This window comes from Lipophrys pholis (assembly GCF_963383615.2).
Source record: "Lipophrys pholis genome assembly, chromosome: 22".
Lineage (NCBI taxonomy): Eukaryota > Metazoa > Chordata > Actinopteri > Blenniiformes > Blenniidae > Lipophrys > Lipophrys pholis.
In genome coordinates this window covers 17,986,365-18,007,821 of record NC_137644.1, presented here as the reverse complement: position 1 = coordinate 18,007,821, position 21,457 = coordinate 17,986,365, and the positions used below count along the sequence as shown (strand labels likewise).

The 21,457-nt window shown below is 39.8% G+C and overlaps 1 protein-coding gene across 2 annotated transcripts in view; it reads right to left on the bottom strand.

The window, feature by feature from the left end:
- Nucleotides 1–21,457, bottom strand: part of cacna2d1a (calcium channel, voltage-dependent, alpha 2/delta subunit 1a) — a 92,665-nt gene that overhangs the window by 21,115 nt on the left and 50,093 nt on the right. Inside the window, exons 7-23 of one of the 2 annotated variants that reach the window (XM_080491623.1) lie at nucleotides 15,130–15,261; nucleotides 14,566–14,635; nucleotides 13,848–13,898; nucleotides 11,770–11,869; nucleotides 8,883–9,041; nucleotides 8,346–8,450; nucleotides 8,171–8,249; nucleotides 7,586–7,635; nucleotides 7,369–7,458; nucleotides 6,726–6,788; nucleotides 5,652–5,735; nucleotides 5,069–5,143; nucleotides 4,102–4,173; nucleotides 3,920–3,991; nucleotides 3,775–3,836; nucleotides 3,371–3,447; nucleotides 886–939 (exon numbers count right to left, since the gene is read on the bottom strand). In XM_080491623.1, the coding sequence (XP_080347749.1) occupies nucleotides 886–939; nucleotides 3,371–3,447; nucleotides 3,775–3,836; nucleotides 3,920–3,991; nucleotides 4,102–4,173; nucleotides 5,069–5,143; nucleotides 5,652–5,735; nucleotides 6,726–6,788; nucleotides 7,369–7,458; nucleotides 7,586–7,635; nucleotides 8,171–8,249; nucleotides 8,346–8,450; nucleotides 8,883–9,041; nucleotides 11,770–11,869; nucleotides 13,848–13,898; nucleotides 14,566–14,635; nucleotides 15,130–15,261 (1,395 nt within the window). The remainder of the gene's footprint in view (nucleotides 1–885; nucleotides 940–3,370; nucleotides 3,448–3,774; nucleotides 3,837–3,919; nucleotides 3,992–4,101; nucleotides 4,174–5,068; nucleotides 5,144–5,651; nucleotides 5,736–6,725; nucleotides 6,789–7,368; nucleotides 7,459–7,585; nucleotides 7,636–8,170; nucleotides 8,250–8,345; nucleotides 8,451–8,882; nucleotides 9,042–11,769; nucleotides 11,870–13,847; nucleotides 13,899–14,565; nucleotides 14,636–15,129; nucleotides 15,262–21,457) is intronic. The other variant, XM_080491624.1, reaches the window with a different exon arrangement.

The window sequence follows — 21,457 nt, the reverse complement described above, 5'->3', positions numbered from 1 at the left end:
ACAGGTGGGGGGTTAAATACATACATGCAGCCGCAGACACACACACACACACACACTGTGTGTGTGACACTCTTTGGGCACGCATTGCATGCGAATCGCTGGTTCCGAAGGCAAAGGCCAGCTGGATTCAGCAAAGCATGAATTGTCATTACTAATCAGAAGCCAGTAATTGAAGAGAAACAGATAATGGACGGAACAAAATGCTCCTCGGTTTGTGAGCTTGCAAAGCCACACAGAAATCAACCAAGTTAAGAAGTGAAGTTACATCCAAAGTCTGCGTGTGGTATGAGAGGGAGGAGGGGGGGGTTAGAGGGTGAAGCACAAGAGGAGGATACTTGCCCAAAAACGCTGCAGAGGGGTGGGGGGGATCCGACACACCGGGAATGGTCAGGAGGAGGACGGGGAAAGAAGGGATTGGAAAAGAGAGCAGGAAAGGAAATCAACCAACAAGGTTTCACAATATTTTATTCAAACTGACATTGAATAAGAATATTGTATACAAAAGTAGGAAACACTTAAAAGTTTGAGTAAGCAACTGCTGAAAAACACGAGAGGTGTTTTTCGGGTAATCCAGGAATCAGAAGGGTGCAATGACGTGTTACGACACTAAGACACGTAGCAATCCTTCACAAACAGTTTGTAGTCTAGAGTCGAGATATGTTATTTACAGTAACTGTTAAACAGTGAAGAGTGAGTCATTCAAACATGAGAGTAACTCAGTAAATCAAAAAACGAGGAGACGTGAGTTTTCTTCAAAGGGAACTGTCAGCATGCGCAGATGGAAATGAAAGTGCACATTTCAATGTTAGTTTCTTTTCTTTTTTTTTTTAAGATTATTGAAATTAAGATTGGGACATTAATCTAATGGTCTTTTATTTTGTCCACTCAGTGCACCTGAGGAAGCGGTCGAGTTGTCGAAGGGCTGCTCTTGCTGATCAGCTGAAACAGTTTAAGAGAAGAAAGAAACTCAAATGGACGATTGAAAAGACATTTGGGAAAAAAGTGAAGCTCATTACGATGTACTCATCAAGTGTCTACTGCTCTGATGCATGTTTAGATATCTATGGACTACGCCATTAAAGAATGAATTACCACACACACACACATATATATATATATATATATATATATATACTGCTGGATATTGTTTTTTTGATATTCAACGGATGTTTAGTTGCATGATTGGTTCCAAATTAACATAATTCTTAAGAGCTGATCTCTACAGTTGATGTACTGTCACTGTTTACATTATCCTATGTGTCATAAAAATCCTAGGTATTATGATGATGTGGCTAAGATTTAAGTGCCACAAGTTTCTTTTGGGGGAATAAACAATATTGGTATCAAGATTACACTTAAAATATAGTTTTAAATAAATAACCAATATTCAATATGATCCAAAGTTTGTGATGGAAATATTGTAATGGAATCATCTGCATATAGTGATGGCACAAGACAGCGGCCATATTGGATTACAGATTTTTTACAGTAAAATTCAACATAAAAGTAAACATTCAAAGGTATGAAAGCACACTTTCAGCATTTGAAATTGAACTTATTTGCACAGTAGATTTACTTTCTCTTGTCATTGACCTCTTTTGTACCTCTTACCATGACCCCCGCTGTTCTTTGGGTCGTTTTGTGCTCCCAAACACTTCCCTGTCAGCCTCGCTTCTGTAATCCTTGTTAAAGCAAAGCCTCAACATCCTCAGCATGCTGCCTCATGTGGACTGTCACTGTGTACAGAATGTTCTTGTTTCACTCGACACTGATCATTATTAGAAGTTAAATATTCCCCCTCGGAACCAGGAAGTTCCTCACCAGTGAAAAAAAAAAATCTCCTTGTATTGATGTGTTTTCCTGTAAATCACTATTTATTCCTCCAGCTCATCACGCTTACATAGAGGGCGAGTTTTTAACTTGTTATTTCAAAAACGCAGAATATAAACACCCACGACTGACGTCAGGAGCGAAGCCACATCTGCCTGCAATCTACTGGTAGCAGATAAAAACAAGATCAGGGAATATACCATGTGTAACTATGGCTTTTTTTTTTTATGTAGCACTGCTGCTTGTCACAGTATTATGAGTTCAGTGCCCACAGGGTTAATATTGTAGACGAATTTGAAAAGCACTTCTAAAGCCGCCAATGTGACATCTGGTTTGAGCTCATCGCTACTGGGTCAAAATGATCTTTCATCGTTAAAATGCTTTGTGACCTTTAGTAATCATGTGGAAACACACAGTTGTCAACGCTGACTTTATAAAATAAAAACCAGAAGATGTTGCATAAGCATAGATAAATGAATTTGCTCCAATTTGTCTAAAACAAAAAATGTATAAATCGAAAACAGTTTTGTGTCAAACACTATGCAATTAAATACAATCCTCTAATTTATCAGATATTTTCCCAATTAAGTCCCACTTTTTATCTATTATTTCAGTTTGTGTGAATCTGAAATACATGGTTGTTTTTTTTTCCTGTTGTATTTTCATAGAAATGTATGCCATTTTTCTGTTTCCATCACATAACAGAACCACACAAATGCAATTATACTGAATTAAATCATTACAAATGCAGGTATGCGGCACTCAAACTGGCTTGGAGATCTAATAGGTTATAATTAAAAGCAAAATTTAAATATAAAGTGATATTACAGGTATAATAAGGTCATGTAGGACTGCAATCAGCATCACAGCATTAAGTACATTTCCTACAGTTTAAAAAAAAACTTTTCTATTTTCATCTACATTCATTCATAGTAAACCACCGTATGTTAATTTATACACACATATATGCTGGTCTATATAGTTGGCGCAGAGTGTTTCTGAGCAATTGTTGCAACTAAGTGTTTTCCTAACAATAACTTCACATCCCAAACTCTAAATACACCCGAACCAGTGCAAACGTTTTGGATCCAGACACACAGTTGTCCGTTGAGTAACATTATGAGTCAATGACATGTTTTATTAGCGGGAACAGACAGGGCTAAAACCGAGACATGAGACAACACACATATATGGACTCTGTGATCGACTATAACCCGAGACCGAGCATACGTCTGCTGACTTGAACACGCACGAACACCGCCAGCACAGAGTGGGGCACTTTGCTATAAATGAACTAATGACTGCATGCTTTCTAAAGAGGGAGAAACTTGTCCTGCTGCTTGATGGCCTGCACCACAAGGGAGAAAGTGTGATGATATATATATATATAGAAGACGCTCAAGCTGAGAGTAATTCTTAACCCTCACAATTAGGAGAAAATTAGCAGTAATTTTCCACTGAGCATCGTGTCTTTTTGTGTTGTGAATAGAAAGTACATGAGTTGGAAAAGATGCCAAGGTGATTTTAAAAGGAGACTTACATTTCGCCTGGGTGATCGTGTCACCAATCGTGGCACGGATGTAATGCATACTGTACTGGGGTAGGACCAGGGCCAGGCTGGTGAGAGCACAAAAGAAACAACAGAAAAACAGCTTCTTTTTTTAATTCACGGGATTGCATCATGGTGCCACTGCAAAGCATTTTCCTGCAGGAGGAACGGATTATCTCAGCATTACAAAAGAGTTATGAACACTTACATCCCATAGCTCCACCTCAGTGACTTTCAATTGTGTCGGGACTCGAGATCACATGCCAATCTCAGCGAGGACAAAACGTGTCGATCGGAAACATCTGGGGTTTCTTTGCAGCGCGGCTCGTAAAGTTTGCTATCTGCATGCAATAGGGCTGTTATGGCCGAAACATTATGAAAGCATGTTTGTTTACCTGTAGTCGGTCCCCTTCACCGGTGCAAATGTGTACGTCCTCATACCTTGGTCGATGTAACGCTTGGAAAGCAAGCACACTGTCAGTGCACGTACATTTCTAAACAGATGTTCCTCCAGTGTTTTCTCCAGCGAAATGCAATTACCTCATCCTGAGACTTCACCAGCGTGGATATAGTATAATTTCCTTTTAGTCCGTCAATCATTTGTTTCCTGATCTGTTTGGTAAACAATTACATTGACAAAGTGAGGTTGTGTTTTTTTCAGTTGTTTTTTTTAATACACGAGTTAATTTAATCATTAAGTTCTAATCATCTGTTTTCCAAACCTCCACTTTGATGTCATTCTCCAGCTCGGCGTCCAGAAAGTCCAGTGTTACAGGTTCATGAAACTTGGCAGTCTGTGCAGAAACGTAAGCAATTAGTCATCACCCCACGCTTTCATTCACATTTTAGCTGGCTTGGAGAACCAAGGATATACAAAAAAAAAAAAAAAAAAATCTGACCAGAAAACTTTTGATCTTTCGAATCCAAAAGAACATACACTTTGTAGTCTTTGAGCAGGAATGAATTATAAACCAATTTCTCTGGCTTGTGAATGTAGTCACATGTAGCCAATCAGTGTGCATGTAATTTACCAGAAAAAGTGTGTTTCAAATGGAAATGAGTAACATGTTGCCTTTGCTTCCACAAATGTTATCCTTGGACCACAAGTTCAAAAAAGGACAAAAAAAAAAATTAAGTTCCCCCAAAAACATAAACATGACAAAAGCAAAAGCCTACTTGGCATTTCTGCAAAACAACATTTAGTAATGTAATAAATTGGTTTATTAAAACTAGGTCCTGCATTTCAAATGTTTGCAGAAAGACTGAGAATTTGTGTTTCCACCCCCCCCAAAAAAAAAAAATCTCTCGTTAATCAGAATGTCTCATTTTCTCACCTAATAACAGGTGAATTATGATATATTTAATGTTTAACTAAAAGTATAATTTAAAGTTTTTCTTTCTTGTGGCGCAGAGTTTATGTGATGAAAATGTCTATATGTTCTCAACACCAAACAATTACTAAATAAAATGACAATGATCTCAACATTTAAATGAAACCTTCTGTTCCAAAACACATGTCCAAAAAAGAGGAAGCTATCTTTCAGAGCGGCATCACTGATATATCAGCTTGGGTCTCGGATTGGAGCCTCCTGAGGGCCTCATGTTTGACACTCCTGCTTTAGACAGTCCACAGTAAAAAAAGAGAAGTATTCGATTGCTGTTGTATTGAAGAAGAGCAACTCGGCCTACCAGCGGTTGAAGATTAGGGTGGAGCAACACATATCCATTGGGATCAATGGCAAAGTAGTAGCCATTTGGTCCAAACTATGGAACAAAAAGAGAGAAAAATAACAACATAAGCTGATCTGACGTAACATTATGATCACCTGCCTAAAACTGCCGGCCACTCATTCCCAGCCAAAGCATGGACTCCACTACACCTCTCAAGGTCTAACACAGTTAGATACTGATCACCGCAGACCGATCACAACTTGTCAGGCTCGCTTAAATCCATATGCTTGCAGTTATTCCTGCTTCTTGCACGGCAAATGTGAGGACAGAATGTTCACTTGCTACCTAATATGTCCCACCAACTCCCAGCTGAGGTGAATAACACTGATAAAACTGAACATCAGCCATCAGTGGTTGTGATGTTATGGCTGATGTGTGTATGTCTGTTGAAGAAAAGAGTTTAAAAGGTTAAAAAGAGGATCCTCCTGGGAATATTCTCGGTCATTTAGGTCTCAGTATATCCGTGCTGCATTACACATCTGTTGCATACATTCCTCAGCATTGTACTAAACATGGACATGCATGTGGGAAATGCTCTTACAGTAAACCGAGGCGTCAGTCTCTTGATATCTTCCAGCGAGACATCAATAGCCATAACCCCCAAAATGAGCTGGTTTTGAGACTTCTGAGGGAGGAAAGGGAAGAAAAGAAAAAAATTGAAAAGGCAGTCAGCGGTGGAAAAAGTCACTGTAAGATCCCTGTTTGAGTCCTGTTGTTTTTTCTATGGATGAGTCAAGTCCCTCTGTGCATACTGAATGATTTCAAGGAAATGGGGTGAAATAGAAATCTGGACAGTTCGAACCCCACAAGGCTCCACGTGCTGCAATGAGTCACTGAGGAGGCATTTCCAGACTTGTTTTCAGTCATAGTGGACGTAACCTCGACTTCTTATAGGTAGACATGTAAATTCATCTTGAAACACTTAGCTACTGGATCATTTTTCTTGCGTCCAGCGCTTCAGCATCACTACAACTTATAAGGAAGAACCAGCAGAGAAGCAGTGCATTAATGGATAAGACAATAGTTGAAAGCATTGGGGTGTTTATTTTCTGGCCTGGCAAACATTATGTTTGCATCCTCAAACCACAGACTTAAGATCTCCTGTGGGCTAAGTGTAAAAGCAATACAATAAATTCAGTTGACGCAGACAAGAGATGACAGAATGAAATCATCAATCAACAGACAGTCGGGGAATAAACACGTAAAATATGAATGAAAGGCGACGGCGCTTTGAAACAGATGTCAGGCTGCTAGTTGATTCCATATTCCATGGCGCTAATTCTGTGCTGCTGTTGGTAAAGAGACGTGCGCAAAGCTGCGTGTGTACTCCAATGTCGATGGATAAAAATCAAAAAGAAAAGTCATTGCACAGTTAAAACCACTTTTGGGAAATAAAGAAAAGAAAAGGGATTTGACATAAAAAAAGACTGAAAATAAGTTTTTGATCATTTATTTGGCCAAAATCGAGACATAAATGATCCATTTGTCCAACAAACTAAGAAAAAAGTTGAAAAATGATTCCAAGGTGTGCAAAAGTTAATGTTTACTCGATCTAATAAATAAGAAATCAAATGAAATCAGCAAGAGAATAACCTGAAAGTGTATTTTTCGATACCTTTGAGCCCGTTTTCGTCTTGTTGAAGACAGGCAGAGTTCCGGTGATCACCAGGCCAAGCTCCTGGAAGAGTAACACATTAAACACATTCAATTTATTTTATATACCGAGACAAACAGACATATCCGCATGGCGTAGTTAATGTAAATTCCCTAGCTGTAATTTATGTGAAAAGGAAATAATTAAAGACAGAAATGGAATCATATAAGCAACCAACCATCTTCATTAAGACATATTGAGGTCAAAATGTCTGTGGTGCTGACGAGGTCAGTCGAGATATGGAAGCTGACAGTATCCAAACCATTTGGCTTCATGTTATCAGTCTACGCTCTTATCTACACAGTCGCTTAACAGAACGTTTTGACAGAAGCAACACGAGAGAACTGCCTCCACGCAGCATTTGTGAAGGAACCCACGCTTTCCCAAGCACCAGTAGATCAGAGTTACGTTAAGCAGAATGACACGACGGGAAATGTTTACTATAACTGAACATGACTTATCTGCAATTCTTCACATGACACGAAACAGATTTCCTCCTTATTCCCGCAGAGCTCCATATCAGACAAGAGATAATTTCCTCTGGTCTCTTGTCTTAAATGATGTGCAGCCATACAATTCGGAGCGGTTGTAACAGATAACGTACCAGCGCATCGAGGTAGACGTTGGTCCACTGAACCTGTTTGGCCCTATTGTCAGCTTTAACCATCGGCCTTCCCAGAACATCCAGGTACTCCTGCCAGGAGGGACACAGGAAGACCTCAGCTGCGTTTTGCCACTTGCACATCAGCCATTTAGCCACAAGAGGGCACAACACACAACTGCATGGCTGGATAACAAGACGACATGAGTGTGTCCTTTACCTGAGTGTTCAACCTGATGGCACCAATAGACGGGATCTCATAGTAATAACCTAAAAGGAGGGAGTACTTTTATTATTTGAGCCGATGTTCAACTATAACATCAAGGTATATTAAATCAGTACAGTAAAAAACATGAAATAATAGGATTAGGACTGCTTGAAAAGATGTGATTATAAGTGTTCCTATTCATCTTGAGTCTTCATATGATGTGTATGTATATACTTATATTAATGAGTGAAATCCCCCCAGTGTGGGAATAATAAAGGAATATTCAAGCCATAATTTTGAAACTTATGCTTATTTTCATTCTAACACCCCTTTTAAATGATGTGAATAAAACAAGTCAGGTACTTTTCAAGTAGCCCACTTTGTGTCGTGACCATTTAGGAAAGATCAAATGTTACACAGTAGTACAGGTTTTTGTTTTAGGATTAAAGAAGTCCACTTTTAGAAGGTATTTTATGTGTTCACTTAAATGCATAGTTGCCTCTCACTAGTCTGCATTGATATTGGTTCAGCAATATCTTAATCAAGGTGGTGAGAGGAAGAAATCCACCAGTGAAAGATGAACTGATGTTTAATTACCTTTATTAGCACAGGCCATCCACTGTATTGGTCCTTTGTCATAGTTGTGTTGACCTACTGAAAATGTAAATATGCGTACCTAGGAGGGTGAGAAAGAGTTGCACAAATACGACATTAAAAGAGTTCTGCCATTACGTGTTCTGCTTTGTGATAAGCCGTGTGTTTACAGTCCTACCGCTTGCTTTGGGTTATACTTTTCAAAGATCTCTTCTGCCCTTTCTTCTCCTCCATCAGTGAAGAGCATTATAATCTTGTTACAGTTGGCCCTGGACACATTCATCTAATAGATACAAAGGCAAGCAGGCAACTCAAGATAAGTGAATGAGACTGCAGGAAAAAAAACCAAAAAACAAAAACCCTACACGAGCAGCTGCAGGAAATCCCTCGTCTTTTTGTTTACACGTTTTACTCTCGCTGCAATGTTCAAAACCACCAGTAGAGGTCCTCACATGCTCACTCTTGACTAACCCACTACTCTGATTGAGCCATCAATATGTGATACAAACTCTAATTACAATCATGATTAAATGACTATGACGAATTCAGTTATGTCGTAAAGCTCATTTATTAAATGAGCCGCATTAAGCCATTGCTTTCATATTCAGATTTCACCATTAGTTACCGTTACTACCACAATGCACCTGCCAATTACCCTCCTACATCACTGTCATCCAAGCAGGTTTCACCGAGCGTGTCCACGCCGACTCGTTACCTGTGCAAGCTGGCTGAACGCCAGCTCAAAGCCCCCTTTGTAGTTGGTGATGCCCTTGGCAGTGATGTTCTCCACGGCGTCCTTAAGGATCCTCTTGTTCCGCACGTTGGCCTGCACCAGGTTGTGAAAGCACGCCGCGTACGTGGCCTTCTCGTTGAACTGAAGGGAAGAGGGAAGGAGGGATGACGGGAAGTGGAAGGGAAGGCACTTGCACATATTTCCAATTAAATATGTGGCCTTTTCTTTTTTCTTTTTTTTCTGCCTTCGTCGCACAGACATGCAGTGTCCCTTAAAGATTTAGGATCGATTAAAATGAAGTATTTTAACAAAGAGATTAAAGCGATTCCATTTTCTTTCTTTCTTTTTTTTTTTTTTTAAAGTAAAACAAATGAACAAATGAAATCAGTTTTAATCAAATCTGCACAGACCGAAGGGGGCTATAGGAGCAGAAGGAAGGATTGGAAGGAAAGCAGGGATGTGCAAACAAGTGGCATAAGGAGGTAAAAAAACAAAGAGCATGATTATGGATGGATAATATGCCACAGAGGCAGAGATTACCGCAACTGGTTAGATCACATTCACAACAACCATACATGTGAAGTATTTCAGGTTAATAATGGTGAATAGTTAATGTCGGCGAACAGATGGAGCCAAATCAAATCATGCACACCCACCCACCTGCCCACACACACACACACACACACACACACACACACACACGCTATGGAGGGATTTGATATGGCTCATTAATACCCAACATCTGTTTTTGGTCTTGACTACACCCCTCAAATCACAATCACGTTCAAAACATGTGCAAACACACAAACGATGCACAAAAACATCAATTTTAACATGTTAATACAAATGTGGATACTTGAGAATTGGATTTTCAGATTAAATTATAGTCGTCCTCCTGAAAAACATCTACAAAGAGAAGTTAAACCAAGAGGAGTGACAGCTTAAGTGAGTTTTCAAAGCAACAGTGATTGCAAGAGTCACCGAGTAACAGCAACACTTTGTACTGAAGCAGGAAGAAATTACATCCTTCGACCACCGGAGAATGGTCTTTTCCGTTTAACGGTTTCCAAGTATTCAACATGCTGGCAGACGTCTCAGGGCCATACACTGCCAAGGCATTCATCCTCCGAAGCCACACTCCTACACACACACACACACACACACACACTCAGTTTGAACATCATCTATCCAATAATACACTTCTCAGAATGTCGCAAATGCATTAATAACAAAAATTCAGAACAACATACTGTGTGTGGGTGTGTATGACATACTAGTATGTGTAAATAAAGAACAAAATCTGCATTAATTGCCAAATAACTTTCACTTATTAAGTGCCTATTTGTAAATTATTTAAGACTGTATGATGTGGTATTTTCAGAGCAGCAAACAAAGCCTTTTCCAACACTTCAAATATATTCTCACTGGATCTCCTAGAATAAGACAAAAAATAAATAGATAAATAAAAACATACGTTTTATTGGAAGATTTAACAAGGTTCCTGGAAAAGGACAACAGAAATAGAAACAACTGATTAAATTACAGGAAACTCGGACTCGGAGCAGAAAAACACTGATTGACTTTGAGGTCGTGCAGACCAGCGGATGATCGCTTTAAGGCGGAGGGAAATGTGTTCACCCGCACATGTGAGCCGAGGAGACGACGTGAAGAAAACCACAAACAGAACTCGTAAAAAGAAAAGGAAGAGTGAATCAAAAACCGTGTGGAATATTTCAGGAAAAAAAAAAACACACGATAAAAGTGAGACTGTGAGGCAGTGTAAAATGAATTGCAGTGAACAAATCTGTAAAATAAGAAAACACGAATGAACTTTTTCCCATCAGCAGAAGAGACAAATGATGATTGATAGAAAGATCTTCATCATCATCATATGTACTTTATATTTTACTCTGGAATACTTGTCGTTCGTCTATTTCAAAGAGCTGTGTTTGAAAAATTGGGGTTTTCGCTTCCTCAGCCCATCCTCCAAATGCTTGACAAGAACACACGTCTATGCAACAACAAAACCTGTGTGATATTTTTCAGCCTGCAGCAGTTAACACATACAACCGACAGTCTTTTTGTTTGGTTGTGCTTGCTTCTCGCTGACCTTTTTCATCCACTGATAAACTAATTAACTCCACTTCAGCAGCTGCAGGGCCTTTCAATGCTTCTACCGGGAACTGATGCGTGACCACAGGTGGATCAACAGAAGCATATTATCAGAACAGCAAGCAGACCAGGAAGCTGTGATGCATCGTCTTTATCTGCATCATATTGCCTGGATGCAGAAATGCTTTAACTGACGACGACCCCCCCCCCCCCCCCCCCAGTCCAAATCATATGCTGCATATTTCGAGTGTGGCTCCTAAATGCAGCACACACTCATTTGTCAGATTTATCTTCTGGCATTTCAGGGCTTGCCCGAGCTGTGTCATGTGTTCACTCGATTAGTCACACATACTTGGATGCAGCTCTGGAGATGCTCCTATCATACATACAACCGTATAATACAGACACATACACAGCTACATATAAATGCATGCAGAGACATGTTGAGTCAGCCAAATGAGCACACGAGCGTGCATCCATGAACATATGCATCCACGGTGGAGATCCATCCATGTGTGCTCCATTAAGTCATTGCAAAGGTCAGAGCTGTGTTTAAAGCGATGACTCAAATAAGGCCAAAGTCACTCAAACAGTTGAGAGATGAATATGTTGACGTTCGTCAATGAGCGCGCCTGCAGATTCAACTCATTCAACACACATTTTCTAATCAGTGTTTGACCGATGTGACAAAGGTTTGAGCGAAAAAAAATAAAAATCAAAAATCAGAAGTGACCCTGAGACGAGCGCGGGTACTCACATAGACCACGTTCACGTAGTCGTCGTCGGACAGCGTCTCCAGCATCTTGCTGACGGACGTTTTGATGAGCTTGAGAGTGAGACCGGATACACTTCCGCTCCTACAGGGTGGATACAAAAAACACATAGAGTTTTTTTTTAAAAAAAAGTGATAAATAAACATACTTTCTTGTTTGTAATGAACAGAACTGCACGTTTTACCATAATGTAAATGTTACAGTGATGTTATGATCAAATGTCATCGGCATCTTAAGATATAACATCACTGTGGGAATTTCTCTCTATTATTCATTTATTCATTTAGAATTTTCCAACAAAACAATACCCGCAAGCCAAAAAAGGTCTTAACAAGCATTTTCTGGAGGGAGAGAAGGGATAGACATGCGGGGAGGGAACGTTTGTCCTTGCATCGTGACTAAAGCGACTTCACCAGAAGGCTGGAACAATTACAGTCAGTAGACTTTAAGTGAATCAGAGGCATTAACCCTTTATAGAGCAATAGAATAGAATAGGAAATAGCTTCCACATTTCAAAAACATGTCTGATTCCCAACTTGTATTTTTATGTCTCCAAAATTAGTGCAAATTCAAGTTGTTGTATTTTTTTGTCTGATTTTCATAAAAGTAAAGTCTAGGATTGGTAATCATCATTTATAACATGAACTTCAATTCATATCCTGTCTCTAATAATAATAATAAAAAGAAGAAGAAAACCTCAACACTGTCAAAACTGGAGTCCTACTCAGACCCCTCTATAAATAAATAGCTAAAATGTTTCATGAAGAAGAATAAAAAATGACAGAAAGTGGGGAAAAAAGAGGAGCGCAGCTCCTTTAATGACCTTTTCTCTGAAGTCTCACAGCCACAGCTTTTAATGAGCCTCATTAATCCAACGTGTGCCAATAACCTGTGCAGTGTTAAGAGATGCAAGTGGACCAATTTGTTTTTTTCATTCACCACATTGCGTGGTTACGTTGCCCCAGTGTGTACCGTGCCTGTCGTTTATAATGAAACTCCACCCCAGTGGACAAAAAAATAAATATAAAAAATCCCTCAGATTTCTGAGTCAAAAGGTTCATGCTGATAATGCTACACCATTTAGTTTGACAAAAACACTTTTTCATAATTTTTATGGATTTCTATTGGTAATAACACTTAATAACTTTACTGTGACGTAGACCAATGAAACTCTTAACTATCAAAGGACTCATGCTGATCATATTGATCAAACTAATACATGTTGTATGATCTTTGTTAGCTGGACAGTTTCATTTGTCGAGAGTGAAGTCATTACCTATAAATAGAAGAAATAGAATATAAATAAATAATACTTGTGACTTGTGAAGTCATGGTGTCCTTCGTCTTTAGCCACTTATTACACTTAGTCACAAATTGCAATGTTGAATCTAACTGATGCATTTTCCAGGCAATACACTCAATTCTTACCATGGGCCTACTGTACATCAATAAGTATAATGAAAAGATGACTGCATGTCATATTTTAACACCACCTACTAACTACTACTGCTGCGTCATTATACTTTATGTATAATTGACCGTACTAGAAAGTGATACTCTCTTCTGAATCTTCATACAGATACATGCAAATTGATACAGAACTACTTTGCTCCGGGAGGATCAAGTGTCTTATTCTTGTACCAAACTACACAGGAACTGCGATTAACCAGCCCAACACTCACCGAATAAAAGTAACTTGCCGGCATCTATACTTTGTACCTTTATTAAACTCCATCTTTCTCAGTCTTTAATTGGACAACTTGGACGTGTTAAAGTGAAAATGGTTGTATAATCCGATCTAAGTCTGCACTTTTGTCCAAACCATTTTGAATAGCTTATATTCCCATAACTTTAGATTTCAGGCCTATATCAGAGGAGGGAGATAACTGGACTGTAAATAATGAAGTTGTCCGGCACGCTGGCTGCGTTTGTTCGTCAGTGTCACACGTGAGCGCGACGCCCAGCGGGATGAAGCCCGTCACAAAGCTGGCGTCACGGCCTTCTGGCACCGCAAAGGAAAATAAAGTCCGACTGTAAAGGATGAATCACGGTCGTCACTCACGCATCCACCAGGATAAGCATGTCCTTGGGTGAGGCCGCCCCTTGAATGTACCTGGTGAGTAATAAACAGACAAGTGATGTATGCCGTGCAAGAAAAGGTGCAAACACACAGTAAAAAAAAAAAAAAGTTCATTTTTAAACTAATTCGAACAAAGATGGAGACTTTATATTTTGCAGTCTCATCACATTCATCTTCCTTTGAGCAAATATCACCAAGTATCATTTGCATGAAAAATCAATCGGAGTGCTCTTTTCTTTAATTACCTATCTCGACTCTCATTTCTTCAACATACAGTTGTGTGTCTTTTGTCAGTACCCGACGGGGTGTCTGACGCAAATTAATATAATATTGTGCTTAAAAGCATACTGGTGGCTTCCGGCCAGGTTGTTAATTATTTTGAGGAGACTAATGAAGCTTTCGTATTGGTATCCTTTGATCTGCAGTGGCTTCATCATCAGAGTGCTCTGATCTGTTTATGAGTGGGTTCAGGTTTGGCCAGAGACCTGGATTAGATTGTTTTGAAGTGTGTGCTTGTGTGTCCTCTTATGTAGGCGATGCAACATGCGGCTTTCGAAAATAAAATGTCCTATCACACAAAACAAATGTACACATGCAGTGAATGAGTCATGTGTCAGCCTTAGCGAACAATAAACGACTCGCGGCGAACAACTGGATACGACATAAAGCCGCATATCCCATCATGAGTGGTGCCACTCACCACGGTCGCATGCGCACATCGTAGAGGTCGATCTTATTTGCTGAATTGCTCGAGTCGATCCAAGGGGATGCTGGGAATGAGAGGGACGAGAAAGGAACAGTTTGGGATCAAACTGTCGACCAAACTAACAGATCAGGAGCCCATCAGGTCCAGACGACACATACTCGCACACATGTGGGCAAATCAGACTAATCCATTAATATAACCAAATTATATTTAGATTCTCAGACTACAGATCAACATGCATTTTATTGCTCGCTCGTATTTTAAGCAATGGCATCGTCTACAACAATACTTTCATGTGGAATAATGACGGGCAATTAGTTTTTTTTTCATTAGTTTAACTTTACAAAATGAAAGTAACTAAAGTTACATGCATGTTTAATAAAATTAATAAATCCTTGCCTTTGTGCGTATATAAGCAGGTGTCAATGTGTCTATATCAGGGGTGTCAAACATGTGGCCCATGGGCCAAAACCAGCTGGGAAGAGGCTCCAATCCAAGCTCTCAAAAGAAGTTTGAAATCACTGAGATGTGAGTTGGACCACGACCAGCTGGACTCACCTGGATAATACCGAGCCAATCCGGTGGCGGAGCCGAACACCTGCCAGAGGAGTGAGGGGTCGTCCTCTTTGTTTTTCCGGAAAACATCCTCCAAGGATCTGGTCCAATTCAACTCGTTTAATATGATGGTGGCTACAGAGTGTAAGCACACAAACAGAAAGATTAAATGACTCATTTGTAAAGAACATAAAACATAAAATGTCAAGGCTTTTCAAAATGAAACATTTACTCCAAAAATCTCATCTGAGAAAAAGTGATGCCCCTCTTCAAATCTCTCCTTCACACATAAGCACATTTGGCAGCATTAGACTACTGACACTGACGGCGGAGAGGAGGTTTCTTCACAGATATTGAAACTGACGTCAATCTGCTTTCATGAAATTTCCATTTTTTCACCTTTTTTTTTTTTTTTTGTTGTTGTTGAGCTTCGCTCTCCCGAAACACTGAAATTCTCCAGCAGTGAAAAGACAGCAAGAGAGAGGCGAGAGATTTCCACAAGGAGGAGCATGGTGGAGGAAACAAAATGATTCAATTTGATATTTCAGGAATAAGACTAAATCATCTTCCGGGAACTCAGTGGACAGACATACAGTAAACGTTTTGTTTACCTGTTTGTCTGCAGAGGCTCTCACTGGCTTAATGCTCCACCAATCTAGTTTGATCCAAAAAGGCAGCAGCACTCTGCCCGGGAGAGTGGGCTGCTTGTCCAACTGAGGATGTGTGACTCATATCTGTGTGTATGTGTGTGTGTGTGTGTGTGTGTGTGTGTGTGTGTGTGTGTGTGTGTGTGTGTGTGTGTGTGTGTGTGTGTGTGTGTGTGTGTGTGTGTGTGTGTGTACAGGTCCGTTCATCTATGTATGCGTATGTGTTTGTGACAGTGGCTGGATTAAAGAAACAATAGACAACGGGTTAAAAGGGACCTTCCTAATAAGACGTGGGATAGCCAGAAGATCCAGGGTCAGCTCAGGAAAAGCCATATCCACGGCGTGTTTAGCTTGAGGAGGAATAAATCAAACCCTATCTAGTGTCATCGAGGGTTCAGCCAATCCCAATCAAGGTAGGCCCTCCCTTTGACTCCCCCCACAATTAGGCAGCTCTGCTCTGGCACATGGCACCGCGAGTGGAAGCACTTCCTCCTCCTCCTTCTTCTTCTACACAGCAGATTCTGAATGCAGCTCATATGATCCAATATTCAAATGGATGAAAATCAAGGAAAAGCTGGATTAATATTGAATTACATTCATTTAAATAATCTTGGAGGAGAAATAATTTTCCCCCCCTGATTATTCCAGTTAAACGTGCTTACTTAGACTAAACATATACAGATAAAAAAATAATCTCATAAAAACAAACTATCTGCTCAGTTCAATGCGATAAATGATCCGCTGAGAGGAACATGAATATCTGCTCCACATACACACACTTGACTCGGTTTAAAGGAAATATATCAAATCATTGATGATGTTACTATTATGAACTGTAAATGTTTGTCTGGATTTTCTTGAGTACATTTACAATTACCCATGAAAAACACAATGCTCAAATACTTTATCCATTCACTGTACCACACACGGAAGAAAGACATTACCAAGAACACATAAAACAAAAGTTACAGAACTTCCATTACGCTTATTTTACTTTTGCACACTGAAACCCAGAAGAAAATGTAAGAAGAGTTCAATCATAGCAGATGCCATGAAACACAGAAAATATGATGTTTTCTGTCTGAGACCTCCGACCTTCCTCACCCACAGCTCAATCTTGTACTGAAGCTCTATTTCCTTGCTTTGTCAGATAAAGAGAGAGTTTAGTCCAGGCCTTAAATGGCTCCCCGAGGTATTGCAGAGAAAAGTGTGTCCTAATGATAAGTGGTGACTATTTGTTCAGGCCTGATCTCCCCGCTCCCTCCGGACGGCCCTTAATGGATTAGTCCTGCTGGTTTCTGTGACATCAACAAGAAGTCTCTTGGTAACGAGACCTCAAACAAGAAACATGACTATTTTCTTCTTCTTCTTTTACCCCCGGTGGTGCTCATACTGAACACAGGAATAACGGGAAAAGAGCAGTCAGTGTTTAATGTTTTCCCAAGCCGTCACTGCAGGAAACCAACGTAACGACCAATCTATTTGATTTGTATACATGATGAGGGACAAAATATGCGACTGGCGCGATTCCAGCAGCTCTCTCACCGAGTGCGATTCTTCTCTGGAACTATTATCGTTTCGCCATGGGAGTTTTAGACGTAGAGACACAACTCACACACACCCAAACAATAAACACACACACACACACACACACACCCCTGAATGAGCAGGTCGGACCTCGCTGATGAATCCTCAGCTGAAACATTGTGCCACTGCGAGGCAGTGTCCTCTAATCCGAGCCAAATACTGGAACAAATCACAGTTTCAGAGCAAACAGATCCATCTCTGTGTTGATGTGTGTGCTGTTGACTCGAGGTCACTATGATGAGACCGAGAAATGAGAAGTATCACTGCGGCAGCGCAGAACTCCAGTCGGTTCAATTTGTCTGGGGTGGCTTCACGTCCCCGAGGGACATTATTTTGGAAGGGAGGGACACGTGTGTTCGAGTGTGTTTGCATACTTACAACCAATAAACATGATTTTTTTTTTTTTTTATCCCTCAAACAAAAGCTGGCTTTCGCGTCAATGACGAATGACTAAAAACGCGATGGCAGCGTGTAACAGAAGAGTTTTCAGTCGCAAGATTCGACTTGTTCTCGATTAGATAGATGACAGCACATATGAGTGGACAGAGAGAGACAAAAAAAAAGTGGGATGACATGAGGAAGAGAAAGAATGAAGCTGTGACTTTGTTTTGACAGGTACGTTTAGTCAGTTTGCACCATGCAGCATTGTGAGTGCACAACCCGCTCTGACATACATGTCAACCACGACAGTTTATAGGGATTTGTCCACATTTAGAGTTTTTAAAATGACAAACTAGGGGAGATGTAAAGTGAAAAAAGTATATAATGTTATATATCTATAATTAGATCTTGTGCGAAGCAGGACTACACATTTATTTTGTTTAAGGACACAATTAGTATTGCATCGGTAAAATCGTGAATGACCCTATTTTCAGTTCAGTAAGAACTTTCCCCAAATACAAGGGACCATTTTGAGTGCTTGATTCAGGATCTAATTTTAGTTCCAGGGTCATTTTATCATCCCCAAAATGGGTGATGTCTGCAAAGCTGAACATATCTGATTAGATGACTACTTGCTGTAATGTATTTTAGCCACCGTATTTGAAAAACTCCATCTGTGTGCTGATTTTTCTTTTAATTTTCCTTTCATTGATCGCACTCTGGCTTGCTGCTAAAAAACATTTTTTTCTATTTCTATTTATAATTGCAACTACTCCATGTTCACTGTCCATCAAATTTGCCTTTTCCATGGTGTCAGACAACTACAGTCAGAAATTCAAAGTGGATGTTGTTGAAAAGTATGAAAAATGAAAGAATGTAGAAAAGGAATCGCGCACTACTGCTCACTAGTGCTGAAATGGTCGGACTAGAGCTGCTTGGTGTTCTTGCCACCTTGACAAAAATAGCTAATTTCCTCTGTTCTTGCAGAGTGTATATCCACTTTCGATTCAAAAAGAACCTAAAATAGTAAATGGATTTCAATTATTTCACTTTTTTTCCCCCACAGCTTCAGTAACAAAAGCAATGCATTACTGATCACATTCACATGAACGCACACAGATGGCTGCAATGCAATAAATACCTTCTTTGTCTGAATCTTTCTCTTTATGAAGTCTGCATGTTTTCTGTGTACTTCTGTTTCTTCCCATAGTCCAGAAACGTGCATGTGAGCCTACGTTGCCCGTAGGTGTGAATGTGAGTGTGTGTGACTGTCTGTCTCTCTGCGTTTGCCCTGTGATGGATTGACAGTCTGTGCAGAGTGCATCTCGCCTTCACACCTTTTTATTGCACATCTCATTGAGGTTCACATTTAAAAGTGCCCGGATCTTTCATCCAACCAGATCATGGAGAAAAGTCTTTTTTTTTTGTGTGTGTGGAAAAATCAATCAAAACCCCGCTCTGATGTTTGTTTCTGACGATTAGACATAATCTGATTTAGTGTGGACAAATTGAAGGTGGTACATGTTAAGTGTCTCCAGCAGGACTCGAGTTGGTCTCATTAGCTTGGTGCCAACAATTCGTCTGTGCGACTTTGAGAATGAATAAAAAAGAAACAAGAGCTGAAATATTGCCTCTGACCACAATGAATATGGGAAGAAACAGTTCATATATCAAAAGTTTAACAAGTGAAGACATGTGAGAGGAAAAAAAAAAAAAAAGAATGATTCATGGGTCAAGAAGACTTGGGAACTGAATATGGAAAAGAATATTCAAAATATTCCCTGTGAGGCATGGAGATGCTTTCACAAACAAATCCTTCAGGATCCTGGCAGTGACTGATGAGCTGATGGCCGTGGGGGGTGGTGACGGAAGGGAGGAGAGGCTGCACGGTGCTATGCCCTGTCAGATCGCCCGTGGCTGAAACTACCCGTGCATTTCAAAATAATTACAGAGATGGCGCTGAATCAGTGAATACCTACAATCATCCTATCAGGAGGGGCTGTTTATTCTATGACACTGAAGGTCACTACTCATTGTGATGCAAACACAAGTGCACTACTTCTGTATGCAGTCACACAGCACAGTTTTTTTTTCTGACAGTAAAAGACCTTATTAATAGTGGTATTGATTGGAAAGCTACATTAACAGGAAGGACAATACATTTCGGGATATTAAATCACAAAATAGGGAAAGAAAATAAACTCCAAAGAGGTAAATAACACAGGTAAGTAGTTATGATTGAATTCAGTGAAAGCAAGAAGGCAAATATTGAAGGTCAAAGTAATAACATGGAAGCAAAGAATGCTTAGCAACAACAGTAAGAGCTTTTTAGGGAGTGATCACCATCAGTAAATGATGTGGACTTCATTTGATTTAGACCGTGATGCCCACCAGACTATTGTAAAGCACTTAAACTGATTTGAGTGAAGGCGAGTTACAATATCACCATGCACTGTATCGACCAGCGGTGTTTGCTACACCCAGTTTCAGCGGCGTCCTTGTAAACATTGCTCTCTGTTTGATTGTGCAGGCTGTAAATTCTGGCCATAAACCTTGATGACACGCGTGTTCTTCCGGCCGCTGATGCCAAATGTCAAGATTGTCTGTTTACACTGATACAGCTCTTCCAGCGGTGTTTGTTCCAACTTCTAGAGAATAATATTATCTTGATGGACAGCAGGGTGTACAATGTACTTTTGAACACGACAAACTCAAACTTCACTCATTTAGACATAATTCTCTCAGCAACAGGATGTAGTGTTTCGAGTTGTTTTTGCAGTTGTTAATAAGCTACATCAGTCATCATGTTATTCCACTGATATTTATGACCTCATTTAAACAACAACATTCCCAGTGGAAACCCATTGTTTATGGGCTTTCCTTTACATGTTGGGCCACTTGTTTTTGGAATAATTATTTCTCACTACTCAAATAATTATTGTCAATCTACTGTGCATGTGCAAAAGAACTATTTATCAGGGCCATGTTACACAGTAGAAGCATTTTTAGAAAAGTAGTTTTTTCCTTCGTCCACACAGAGACACATCGTTTTTGACAAGTTGCCTTTTCGGTGGCTGCCAGTGCCATTGTTGTGTGAAGCAACTCCCTAAACGCCCCGAAAGTTTTCCATTTTCACTTGAAAACGTCGTCGTGTTAACTCTGTGTCATGCTTACATGAGTAAACGGAACGAGAAAAGTCCAGCCTGTTCCGGCTTGTATATGAAGCATAAACTCTGTCGTCAGTCCAAATGAAAAATTTCAAATTCAAAGATAGTCACGAAGCAATTCCAAAAACAAAGCATAAAATCGCAAAAATCAAAAATACAAAGAGATAGACTGAAGAGATAGTACAGTGACTCACTACTGCCACCTAGTGCATAAATTAGTAAATTAGTCAAAAATCGCAACGTGTTTCCTGGAATTTTAAATGTCTTGGTAAAGACGATATCAATAAAGAAGAATGAATGAATGATGAAAATGGATATAACAAGGTGATACATTGACGGTTGTAATGTGTAATTAAACGGTAATGTGTGTAGACCTCCTGACAACTTTCATTAGATCGTTAGATGTTGAAACAGAAGTAAATGGTGTGTTTACTTAAAGTGTGAAAAGAAACGGAGGTGATATGAAGATGTTGACATGAAACACATTTATAGCTGCTGTGGCCTGGAGGGGGGTTGGATAAAGAGTTATGGACACCGGCCCACGCACAC